Source organism: Euleptes europaea, chromosome 3 (assembly GCF_029931775.1).
Source record: "Euleptes europaea isolate rEulEur1 chromosome 3, rEulEur1.hap1, whole genome shotgun sequence".
Lineage (NCBI taxonomy): Eukaryota > Metazoa > Chordata > Lepidosauria > Squamata > Sphaerodactylidae > Euleptes > Euleptes europaea.
In genome coordinates this window covers 95,971,149-95,984,281 of record NC_079314.1, presented here as the reverse complement: position 1 = coordinate 95,984,281, position 13,133 = coordinate 95,971,149, and the positions used below count along the sequence as shown (strand labels likewise).

The following is a 13,133-nucleotide window of genomic DNA, read 5'->3' as shown; positions in this document are numbered from 1 at the left end:
TCAGTTCTCCTGGAGGAAATGGCAGCATCAGCGGGCAAACTGTATGGCATCATATCTCTGGTGAACTCCCTTCCCAAATTTCACCCTCCCCAGGCACTGTCCCCAAGTCTCCAGGAATTTTCTGAGCCAGAGTTGGCAATATGAATGGCAAGGAATTTCCTAACCTCCTTCCTCCTTCTGCAGCCTGCCATGTCCTCCCTAAACTTTACCTCCTGGGAGTCAGTGAACCCTTGGAATAGCATGAGAGGTGAAGTGGGAGTCTGCAGTGGAAACAAAGGAAATCACATGCCCCCTTTCCATGGGCAGAAGTGGAAAAGGAAGCTAGGCTCTAAGCCCATGTATCTATCTTGTCACTCCATTCTAGCAGGGGGAGGATCTTTGTGTGGAAACAGCCTTAGGCACACACAGCTGATGTAGACATGTATCTGGATGTACAACTACATCATCATGCTGGGCTCCATTGAATTGGATGGATGCATCTTTTGATCAAAACATCTCTGTCTCACCTTCAGTACTGCTTATCAGAACAACCTTTCATCGAGCCTCTCAACTTGGAGAAGACTGCGGTCCAGAAATATCCCGTCACTGAATTCCAGCCCATTTACTACATTGCTGAAAGTTTTAACGATGCAAAGCAAAAGTTAAGGTAACAAATTCCTCTTCATTAGGGTCTAGTTCAGTTACTGGAGGCCCTTTCAGATGTCCATCCTGCAGGAAGGAACATGTAGGTCAGAGCTGAATCCTAACATTCTCCTACAGTTTATCCAAGCTAAAATTAAATACAAGGAACCACCTGAAAAATGTTTGAGGAAAGAATACCCCCCCAATTTCACCTTCCATCCCAAATCAATAAAGTTTACTTCATTGATTTGGGATGGAATTTATAAATAAATACAATTGTGGAATATGGATGCCTTTTTAAAGCTCTAGCATAATTACTCTACAAATCTGTCCGCTTTAATGTGGCGTCTCCACAGGAGTGTACTGGGAAAAGAATCCAGCCAGATAGAAATACAAATATATACATATTGATGTAAAACATATAGCTTTTCAGGTCCATTTTGGGCATCCAGCTATAATCAGTGGCACTTTGAACTGGGGTTTGAACATGTCTGAAAGGATCTGATCTTTCCCAAAGGCCTTGAAACCCCGGAGTTTGACCTGTGGTGTCATTGTGTGCACAATGAAAGAAGAAAAGGGAAATAACCCAAAATGAATTGAATTAAGAACAAAAAAGGTTAAGATAATTTAAATGCATGACTGAATATGTATATGGTAAGTTAAAATGTATACATTAAAAAACACGTATACGGTAAGTTAAAAAAGGTTAAGATAATTTAAATGCATGACTGAATATGTATAAGTTAAAATTATAAATCTAAACAAATATATATATAATCTATTTGTTTAGATTTATAATTTTATATAGTAATTTATTATATAGTAATTGGAGCTTCTGACGTATATTATTCCTTATTTTCCTTAAAAACACATATCCTGGTCCAAATGATAGCCTTACAAATGTGCATAAATGCAAAGGGCAATTATTGAATCTGACCAAACATATTTCGGCCCATTGCCCTTCTTCAGTGGTCAAATAATATAGATATTAAACATACAGAAAGGCTCCAGACATTAAAATAATACATACATAATCTCTAAAATGCCCTGACCTGGATGGCCCAGGCTAGCCTGATCTCTTCAGATCTCAGAAGCTAAGCAGGGTCAGCCCTGGTTAGTATTTGGATAGCCAGATAGGCAAGCATGATTGGATCTGTCCAAAAAATAAAATTAATGCAAAGATGACATGCAGATTAACCTTGTGCAATCCTTAAAAAAACAAAAAACAACTCCTGGTAGTGAGACCCACTGAACAGGCCAGTCTCAAAGATATCCAAAATCTTGCAAATGTTTTTGCTGTCTGATCAGTGTGTCTGATCAGTGTGTCATAAACTGTCTGTTTACATTTTACACAGTTTGTGAAAGCTGCCATCTTTAAAGGATGATGTTGCTTAAACATAATCATTTAGGTGAATTTGAAGTTTCTGTTTTCTCCTTCAGGAAATATGCTTCCACAATTCCCCGTCCATTCTCAGTCCGCTACAACCCATATACCCAAAGGATTGAGGTCCTGGACAATGCAAAACAGTTGAAGAATTTAGCCGATTCCATCAGCAGTAAGTAGCTGTATTTGCAAGTCCCTCTTCATATAAATGCCCAAATCTAGATGCCCTTCAGTGCTCATAAGGGCTTCTTGGATTACAGTATTCATTCTAGTGGAGCCAAATGACTGTGCATTTGCTCTCTATGCACTTTGGGGCTTTTGACATCATGGGAAATCAATGGTGCAGGATACAAAACTTACAACAAATAATAAGAAATGCTCTCTAAGTTCAAAGAACAGAAATATTCTTTGTTCAGCAGAATCCAAGGTGCTCACCTATACATTTCTGTGGAGTATACCATTTTCCTCAGTTGATTGTCAATCTGAATCATTTTTTCATGAAATAATGGGCTGATTCACACCAGTAAGTGATGACTTGTATCTTGCAGCGGTCAATGGATAGATTTTCCAGTGGTCAATCGATAGGACTTCACTGCCCTGCCTAGATCTTTGCCCATCCATTTAATTCACAATCAGAAAACAAATTATTCAAATCTACAAAAATTATATTATATAAGTGGGAACATGCAAGGATTTGTAGAAGACATCTCATTTCCCCATCCTCCACTATTTCCTCTTTCCCTTTCCTGAAAGCCCCCATAGCCTCTCCCCTTTTCCTGCTTCCTTCTCCCATTCCCACCCAACAGCCTCTATCTAGGATAACTATGGCCCAGTTGTGCGTGGCTGGCCACTGGGCCAGGCCCACTTGCAAGGTAGGGAATTCTCAAGGACTTGCAGGGGCACCTCACTTTCTCCTGTATCCCCCATCCCTGCATTGTTTCCTCTTTCCTTCCTCCTGTCAACCCCACATATCCTCTCCCCTTTCTCTGCCTCATTCTCTCTTTCTCAGCCATTCATCAACCTATCTTTTATCGGCCTCCTATCTTCAGCTATATTTGTTATTTATTTACTTTATATGTACCCCACCTTTCTGCACAGTGGGGACCAAAGCATCTTACACTATTCTCCTTTCTTCCTTTTTATCCACACAACAACTCTGTGAGGTAGGTTAGACTGAAAGTATGTGACTTGAGCTTCTATAGCCAGATGGGGATTCAAACCTGAGTCTCCCAGACCCTACTCTGTAGTTCTAACTGCTACACCATGGGTGTGGCTGCTATTGAAGAGTAGCAAGCAGCCAGGCCTAGTTGAGCCATGCAAGTTGTGTGGTATCAAATCAGCTAGAGGTTGCTGCAAGGCCTAGGGTTGCCAACCTCCAGGTGCAACCTGGATATCTCCCAGAATTACAAATGAACTCCAGAATGCAGAGATCTGCCCCCCCCCTAGAGGAAATGGCTGCTTTGGAGGGTGGACTCAATAGTATTATCTCCAGCTCAGGCCTCTCCCCTCCCCAAACCTGCCTTCCTCAGACTCTACCACAAAATCTCCAGGAATTTCCCATCCTGGACCTGGCAACCCTAGTCAGGCCTGACCCCAATGAGTCCTCCCTCAAAGGCCAAAATAGCCCTGGAAATGGCCCCTCCCCTGCCTTTTACTGACAGGAATGCTGTGGTTGCCTAGCAACAGCCACTGAGGGAGTCTGTTGCTTAAAGCTACAGGCACTCTGTTTATCAAATTGGGGGGGTTAAACCCCAATGCATTTGTTTATTTCAAATTTTTCTGCAAACCTGGGTTGTTTTTCAGGTTTATTGAATGATCTGCCTCCCCAGGTCACAGCTCCAGTCACCAGATTGATGTATCCTTAGATTTGGCAAACTTTGCTATTAGTATATAGATGCTGATGATAGAGAGGAGGGGCAGGAAGTGAAAAAAATCCAAATTTCAGTGCGTAGATGCTCAGAGGCAGGCAATCTCTTCCCACACATTTCTGTTCTCCTGTGATGTGTAGCACAAAACAAATGCAAGGGCTGAAGTCACAAAAGGGTGCATTGATTTCTCCACAAATAGAAATTAAAAAGAAACCCTACCTTCAAAAAGAAAAAAATAGAATAATAAGAGGAATCAATGGCTGGCTATATTGAATAAAGTGAATTTTGGAAAAAGAAATCGCCCTCCCCATAACAACATTAGTCTCTGTGTACCACAGAATCCAGCTGTTATTAATATAATCTTTTTAATCTTTCAAAGGGTACAGAATGTTTTATTTTTCATTTTACATGTAGAGGATACAGCAGTCCTGGTCATGTCCTCCTTAACAGCCTCTGAGAAATGCAACATTTAGAGTGGCGTGCCCACAGCTGCTCATTGTAGCAAGATAGGGATACAAAGGGCTCCATTGTGAACACAGCCCTCTATGGTGTGGACCAGTCCTCTTGAAGATTTGTCCTCTGCAATGAGATTGCCTGTTTCTGATTCTTCCCCTCTGAACTTATCTAGACAAGGAGGCTGCTGTCATAGAAGCTGATCTCATTGGGTTTCTTCCTTGCATGATATGGAGCTACCATGGATAATATTCATAGTTTAAGGCTTCTTGGATGACATACATGGCAGGGCCACTGTGCTCTTTGCCTCCTTCAGTTTATCAGAGACAGGCTTTAAAATGAAATTGAAGCCCAGTGTGGTGTAATGGATGGAGTCCTGGAGTTCCACAAGGAAGACCTGGGTTTGAATACCGTCATATTATCTGTTTCTAGAAATAGGTATCTCTGACCCCAGCCTATGTAGCCTTGTGAAGATAAAATTGGAACGATGCTTTGTACACGTTGCTTGATGCACCCCAGAGGAAGGGCAGGAGGGCATAAGCAGGCTGACTTTCTTGATTTCTTTGCAGATGAAATGGGACTTCTTTGCAATGCTCTCCAGAAGATATAATGAAGATGCTGTCACCTCTAACAACACTTCTGGTGGCTCTGAGCACTTTGTGGCAAAGGGATGCATTGAAACAAATACCAGACATTTAGGAGAAAAATCAGGACACAAATAATTAACAATTATGTAATCAATATTACATATTCTCTTTTTACGGCAATTACTTTTTGCAATCCATTGTAAAAAGATATATGACAAGGTAAAGGTCTATAGGTCCTTTATAATGTTTAAAAGCTTTGTAGTCTGATACATGAATACCTATAACACAAGCGTTAAGAAACTCATTGCCATGAATAAGACAATTCATTACTCCTGTTATCAAAGTCGCATATTTTCTGCGTCTTAGGATATGCCACAGGTAATACACAAGGATCTCAGTCTTCTAAAGGAATTATTTCCAGAAGGTTTGGTAGTAGAGACCTAAGATGTCAAGGGTTACCAAGTTCCTTGGAAAAATTAATGAACACACATGAACACATGAAGCTGCCTTATACTGAATCAGACCCTTGGTCCATCAAAGTCAGTATTGTCTACTCAGATTGTCAGCGGCTCTCCAGGATCTCAGGAAGAGGTCTTTCACATCACCTACTTGCCTAGTCCCTTTAACTGCAGATGCAGGGAATTGAACCTGGGACCTTCTGCCTGCCAAGCAGATGCTATACCTCTGAGCAACAGCCCCTACCCTATTTTGATCAAGCATCCTATTGAGAGGCAGCCAAGTCACTTTATCTCTGTATTTTAGCAAAAAAGATCAGTAAATCTATAGGGTAAGAATATTCATGGTTATGTTTTCATTCATGCAAAGAGTACCAAGGGGGTATCTTCCTGATGTTGTAGATTTATCATTGCTGTTCTTTTTCACAGGCTTTTTTTTAAAGGAGAGGTCATATGGAAATTTAAAAATCATAAGAAATAGTAAAACCTATGACTGCGAGCTGTGATATTTACATCTTGAAACACAATTGCAGACACAATTAAAGAAAGGGGTGGGCAACTTCTTTGGCCTGGGAGAAATGTCATCCATTTTAACTCTGAGCCACTTTAACTCTCTCCAGCTTTTATGGACAAAACCCCCACAAAAAAACAGCGCAAAGATTGTAAACATTCATTTAATATTGGAATATATACAAAAAACAATTTTATTTCTGCTAAAATACAATCTTTTAGTCTGTTGTTGTATGGGTCCCATCTGGACACAATAAATCTCCCAGGGACAGAGAAGTGGAAGGAAGGCAGATACTTAAGCATAGAATAACTTTATTGCCCTATCCAAGATACAAAAAAGAAAGCTGGGAGTTCAAGAAAGAGAGCAATTGCAATAATACCATGGCAATTTATATTTGCACAGTTCTAGCATATGGTTGTATTAATTAAAGTTAAATACCCAATTAAATTTATATTTAGTCTAAATTGTGTCTTTTCTAGTTCATACCAAACCAATCCAGAGAGAAGTGATAGGTGAGGGGTTGTTAAAATAGGACCAAAATGTGTGGCGCGATAAACGAGGGAGGAATTCAGGATGAAAAGGGAAGGAATCCCTAGCCAGGGAAGTAATGCAATAGGAAGTGACCGGCTGGCAGCAGGGCAAGTGGGCCAAGAATGGGAATTGTGAGGAACTAAGAAAAGAGGAATGGATAGAAAGATGTGCAGGGTTAAATTCCAGAAGGAAAAACTGAATAGGAGAAAATAAATCACGTTTTGCATGTTTGAAGAGGAAATGTTTGGTGATTTCATGCTTGCGGCAATGGTTGAAGGTTCTGGAGGGGAACCAACTACAAAGATGTCATGTTTGGGATGGCTTTCTTATGCATGTGAATTTACCAGGGTGATAATGGGGGATCCCTGCTATTGGCCTAGTTTGGTACAACTGGGACCCACAGTGGGGTCGGTCCCAAACAGGACCGTGGATGCCCATTTGGTGGACTTTTGGTTGCATTCTGATTGGTGAAGCCTTGGTATCCAAGACCCCATCAGTCAGAACCCAGGATCCAGACTGTGATAGGATAAGTTTGGTTCTCCTGTGTTAGAAGAGGATATCTGAAAGTGCACAGGAAATGTGCTGGAAAGGATTACGGAGACAGTTGTGATTGTGCGTGATTGAACTAGCAAAGGGAGGTGAGCAATCTTGGCTTAGATCTGTGGACAATAGCCAGGAGATGGGTTGATGACCCTTCCTAGGTTTATTACTGAATCCTCTGGGAGATGCAGTGTGAGGTAAATGTCCAGTGTTTTGGTTACTGTCCTACAAACTTGCTTATGGCAAAAAGGTGTTCCTAAAAAGGAGCTGATTCCTGTTCTCTTGGATTATTCAGGCAATTGGCTACTCCCTCTTGAAAGAACATAGGGAATTCCTGCCTATTCTAATATCAAGCAGATGTGTTTCCAGAAGCATCTGAAGGCCAAACAATCTTGGGGTGGAACTGAAATGGTTCTGGGGGTCATGCAACATGAAAGGCTCATGTGTCCAAATTTCAGCTTCATAATATAGTCCTATGCCAATACTATTCCTTACTGATGCCCAGTCCTGACTGCCATGCTGTAACATGTGGCATGGTTCAGAGGTCTTCTGTATGGTTTTTTTTTAATCAGAGAGACCATGTTAGTCTATTTCAACAAATGTCAACAAGAGTTTGTGCCACCTTAAAGACTAACGCCATTATATTCTGGCATAACTTTTTATAGAGTAGAGCTCACCTCTTTAGATGGAAATGAGGGGTTCCTCCCTATGAAGTCATTGCATTACTGCATGTGAATTCACTCATAGCATCTGACCAAATGGGATACAGTCCATGAAAGCTTATAGTGGAGTAAAACTGTGTTAGTCTTTAAGGTCTTTTATGCATGGCTGTTTCCTCGTGGTAGCCCTGGCTTTGCCTTGATTATGCATGCATTTTCCAACTTTCAGAGATCGCCTCACTCTCCCCATGTATTTCTGCAAACTTTGCCCGCATTTGCTGGATTTGTGTTTAGCCAGCATCCCAAAAACCTGGGCAAAACACACAGAAATGTGCAAGGAGAGTCAGAAACAGCATGCATAATCAAGGGAAAGCCCCAAAGTAGTCGGTGGGATTACCATGAGGAAACAGTCATGCATAAATGCCCTTAAGGTGCCACAGTATTTTATGGTTTCTTAACCATATGCACCCTTTGCATGATTATTTGATATGTTATATAATATGCTGTATTAATATAGGGGTTTAAAACTTTATTGCCTTTTGGGCGGGGTATCTCCTTAGCTTCCGTGCTTCAAAACGCGCATACTTAGAAGCAAGCACCATTAAAATCATGGAGACTCTTGCCCACATAAACAGAAAGGTTTTGAACAATATTAAATGCAGCTATACTTAAATGTTTCATAACAATACAGGTTAATTTACAGAATTGTGTTTCCTTTAAAACAAAATGTAAAAGCTGTAATATGTTATGTAAATAAAATGCATTGATTTAACAACTGAGTAGAACCTGTTTATTTGAAAAAACAAAACACCCATGCAGTAAGACCCACACAACCTCTGAGTGCCAACATCTAAAATCCATGACATTTTGAAATCTGCTTTTAAAGTCCCCCCTCCCAAGGGGGGAAAAAGTGTGACAAAGACTTTGCTGTATGGAGGTTGCTGTATGGTCTCTTGGGATTTAAAAACAGAGCCCTAGATGTTCGGTGGCCTTTTGAAGTGGAAAGGATAGTTTGTTGTTTTGAAAATGTGTTTTCTATTTTCCTACTGAATTTGAAAGGAATAATTATTACTATAGAGGTGAGTCACACGGAGACTAAAAGGACCTGTGCTCAAAATTCATTTGCAGATGTCTAATGCTGTAGCCCTAGGGCATGTGTAGACCATTTATTACAGGCTAGTCGACCCTAATATTAGTGATTTGCAGAGAAGTGTATTAAGACGATCCTTCCAAAACCTACCCATTCAGAAATGAGCCATTAAATTTGATGGGGCATTTCCTAGTCAACTCAGACTGCAAGATTTAAATTCAGTCATTTTCTAGATGCAGGCGATTAGTGATCCATTTCAACTATTCTATGTTTCTGTGAGATTTTCATTATTTCCAAGCTTCCATTTTGGGGTGTTCTGGAAGGGCATAATCCATCCCAAGTTAAGTATCCCCCCCAATTAATTTCCATGGAAGAGATGTGAGCATGTACTTAAATCAATGGGAACATAACGGTGTTTAACTTGTTTTAGTTCGTGCCTGCGGTGGGCAGTATAATAGAGCCAGAGACAAATTAAGGGAGGAAGGCATTCTTAATTTGAGCTTTTGTTTACATACAAAAGTGGGGGCATCCAAAGAGCCCAGATAATATAGCCTTCTGTTTTGGTTTGGAGATATATGCAGGGTGTATGAGCTGAGATTGTGATATAGAAAGAGCACTGTGCGACAGAGTAACTCTTGTTGGAAGGATGGAGCAGATGGGCTGCTTTTACTGTACTTCTCTTTCCTGGAATTAACCACCTGCGGGCAATTCACAATATGTGGCAGGCAGCTCAGTTTCCAGAAGTATGGCTCAAGCGCTTTTTAAAAAAGTTGCTTTTTATGCATATGGAACTTAAAAGACTTTGTGTTTATTATCATCCTTCTCAGTTCTTTCCACCTGCTAGATGCATGTAAATTTCTTCTTGTCAGTTTCACTAAGTGTTCTGTAATTGGAGCTGGAACACTTTTCTCCTCTGAAATTGCCGCCTACTTGATCACAGCTTTAAAACCCGATACAGAATTGTAGGCATTTCCTAACCATCAAATGACACTTGTGTTCCATAACTACTATTTCGAATTTCTGCACATTCATCCATTCTATTGCACTTTTTTGTAATGGATACCAAGAAAGCACTGATAATTTAGAAAGAGACTATTGGAAATAACAGTATGCTCTCACACTCGCTGTCTCTGTCTAATTTTCTAGATAAACCCAAGTTATGCATAAAAACTACAAAATGTTCATGGTTCCTGTGATGAGGAGCAAATGTTGTGTTCAGTCAATGAATTTTTAAAAACCCAAACCTTGGTTTCTCTTTTATTCAAACTCAAAGGGGCTTGCAGAAAACTGTTGGTTGTCTACCGACCACTTAATTCTATTGAGTTGCATGTTGAGTGACATAACATCCAAATAATGTCATCCTAATTTATGTTTCACCATCCCTGTGACTTATGGAAAGTGCCAGCACTTACAAAAACATAGGAAGGTAAACTAAAAGAATGTGTTTTTAAATAGAAAAAAATGTAGAAATCTCCTCCCTTAATCTTGCTTGGTGAGAGCCAGCGTGGTGTAGTGGTTGAGCCAGGTGTCTGACTAGGATCTGGGAAACCCAGGTTTGAATCCCCACCCTTCCCTGGAAGCTTGCTGGGTGACCTTGGGCCAGTCACACACTCTCACCCTCGACCCTGGCAAATATTTGGATGGGAGACCTCCAAGGAACAACCGGGGCTTGATGCGGAGGCAGGCAATGGCAAGCCACCTCTGAACGTCTCTAGCCTTGAAAACCCTACAGGGTCGGCATAAATCAGCTGTGACTTGACAGTTAAGAGACAGCTTCATAAACAAACTTTCTACCTCTCTGAAACACATCCCTCAAGGAAAGCTCTAGGAGGTAGCCCTCCTTCTGAGGTGCATTGCTTGAACAAGTTCCATAACAATCGTAATGGGCCGGTCCAAACATCACCCGGGATTACATCAATTTGACCCGGGTACGGAGCCTGGAATGGTGACAAGGAGAAGCAGAAATTTCAGCACTTCGGATAGCAGCCGCCTATCGGGATAGAGAGGGAAACGGGACGAAGTCTTACGTCCTCGAGCGAAATCCTTGTCGGACTCTCCAGACAGAGGATGATTTTGGTTCTTTATTGGCAGAAACTTATTGTGGACAGCGCCCCCCCCCCCAGTGAATGATAGGAATAACAATGTAATCTATCACCTCCCACTTCTCCAGCCCTTAAAAAAAGTGCATGGTAAACATTAAATCCCTCCTGCCAGTTTTAGTATTAATTTCCAGGTTATACAATAATAAGAATTTTGTTGGTCCATCTTTATGATAGTACTGTTAGACTTAATATGTCCCCAACAGTGCTATCGTAAAGAAACAAATTGGGTCAAAATTCCTTATATTTACGACTGTTCAATATATATATTATATTTATATATACCATATATATATATGGTATTTTAGCAGACTACTGCTAAATGTAACTTATGAAACTAACATGAACAGATGGGCAAATGTCAGCAACCTGTTGCAAATCACAAGAGACAAATCGAAAGATACTTGCCAACTTGCCTGTAATCACGGTCGGCGTTAGGGAAAACGAAGGGGAAACGTTAGAATCCGTTTGCTCCCTACTTTTTAGTCATTTTTGACCTAAACTTTGTTCTTGTGCCTGGCAGTCTTGAAACTTCCTTTCTTTACAAGTGGGACTCCATTTGTGCTCTTATTTTTTGTCCCCACCCCCACCCCATCAGGAGACTCTACATAGCACAAAAGCAAACCCCAAGAAGCAGCGATGATTCCAGCGGACAAATACTGCAGCGCTCCTGCTTCCCTTTCCCAGGTGACCCGGCGCCCAAATGAAAATGAAATCACCTGGGCATCAATCCTATGGAGGTCTATTCAGAAGTAACCCATATTTTATTCAATGGGGCTTACCTCCACGAAAGTGTTCTTAGGATTGCATCGTCGGTGTTTTCCAGAGGAATATCCCTAATGTACATAACCAAAGGGAATGGAACCGAACGGAAAGATAGGGGGATCTTGCGACCGGGCTGTTTAGAACTGCTAAATATACTTTTTTTTGGGGGGGGGGTTAATTGGGGCAATGGTCCAGCGGATTTCTTGCAAAAACCATACTTTGTCGTCCAAATGCACGGCTTAGATTTTTTTTAAGCCGTAAACAAGATCTTTACACCAAAGTTCGTGCAAAGGGACTTTTTTTTGTGTTGAATTGCTTTAGTTAAAAAAATAACAATAATTACCAGACACAGTCGAGGGATAAACATTTTAGGCGGATATGCCTACTTCCCCCAATAATAAGCACTCCGAGTGGTCAAAGTGCTAGAGTTCTTACAACACCCCTGCAAAGTCACCGTTATTATTTGCATATTTGGGACCAGGAGAAGGGAGCTGAGGCCGGAGCGCGGCTGGCCCGAGTTCAGTAGGAAAACGCATGGGAGGTTTTGCCTTGGCTTTGCCGCTCTCTAAAGGCACATTTTCCCCAGCCAAATTCTCAAAACTCAAAAAATAAGCCCCCCATGCAGAGTTTTGAGAATTCAAATGGGGAAACTGAGCATCTAGAGAGCGGCAAATCCAAGGCAAAACCTCCAGTGCGTTTTCGCCCGGGGAACCGAACCCACTACGCCACTCTCATACCCCCCCACCCACCCACCGCTGGCCAGGACAGGTTTAATATCAGGATGCAAGGCAGAAATGGCCGAGAGGGTAAAGAAGACATTGGTTATATCTATTTATTCGTTTATTTATAGCCTGTCTTTCTCGCGGAGACTCAAGGCGGATTACAAAATGTAAAACAATGCATAAGACATCCAGTACACATTGCAATAGGACTTAGGTTACATAATTAGAAAACCACGCGATCAAAAAGCAGTATAAGACCTGACACGCCGTAAATAATGCAAAACAATAGAAAGCTGCTGATTCAACTGAAAGTCAGCGTTGCCAAGCCATTTTTGTGGGGGGGGGGGAAGATTGCCAATCTAGCCCAATCGAGTTAAACCGAACACATTTTATTTTTAAGCCACTGTGCCACTTTTCAGAAAGTGTCCTGTCCACTTGGAGACATCCAGGCTGCAATCCTAAAGGCGCTTTCCTGGGAGTAATCCCCATTGAATAACATGGGACGTACCTCTGGGGTAGACCTGTTTAGGGTTTCTCCTCCAGTCTCTCCCATCATACGTTCGACGGGAAGTGGAAGGAAGGTTTAACGCAACCGCTTTGAAGTTATTACCTTAAGTATTACTTTAAGTTACCTTAAACCGGATAAGCCAACAGATAGACGGGACGGGAGAGTTGGCCTGGAAGCCTACAACCTTGCGAGGAGCGCTTCTTCGGGTCTGTACAATGGGACCCGACCTTCCACCTGCTGCCAGCGTCCAGCGCAACAGACGTTGGAAAATATTTTATCGCAACGACCGGAGGTCCGCCAGTTTTTTTTTCAACGGGGCATATAGCAACTCCCCGGGATC

General features: G+C 41.5%; 1 protein-coding gene across 1 annotated transcript in view; it reads left to right on the top strand.

Annotated features, from left to right (window-relative positions):
- The window catches only part of PAH (phenylalanine hydroxylase), a 54,589-nt gene extending 49,573 nt beyond the window's left edge, over positions 1-5,016 (top strand). Inside the window, exons 11-13 of the mRNA XM_056846568.1 lie at positions 513-646; positions 2,062-2,177; positions 4,896-5,016. Of these exons, the coding sequence (XP_056702546.1) occupies positions 513-646; positions 2,062-2,177; positions 4,896-4,936 (291 nt within the window). The 3' untranslated portion in view covers positions 4,937-5,016. The remainder of the gene's footprint in view (positions 1-512; positions 647-2,061; positions 2,178-4,895) is intronic.
- Positions 5,017-13,133: the final 8,117 nt, after the last annotated feature.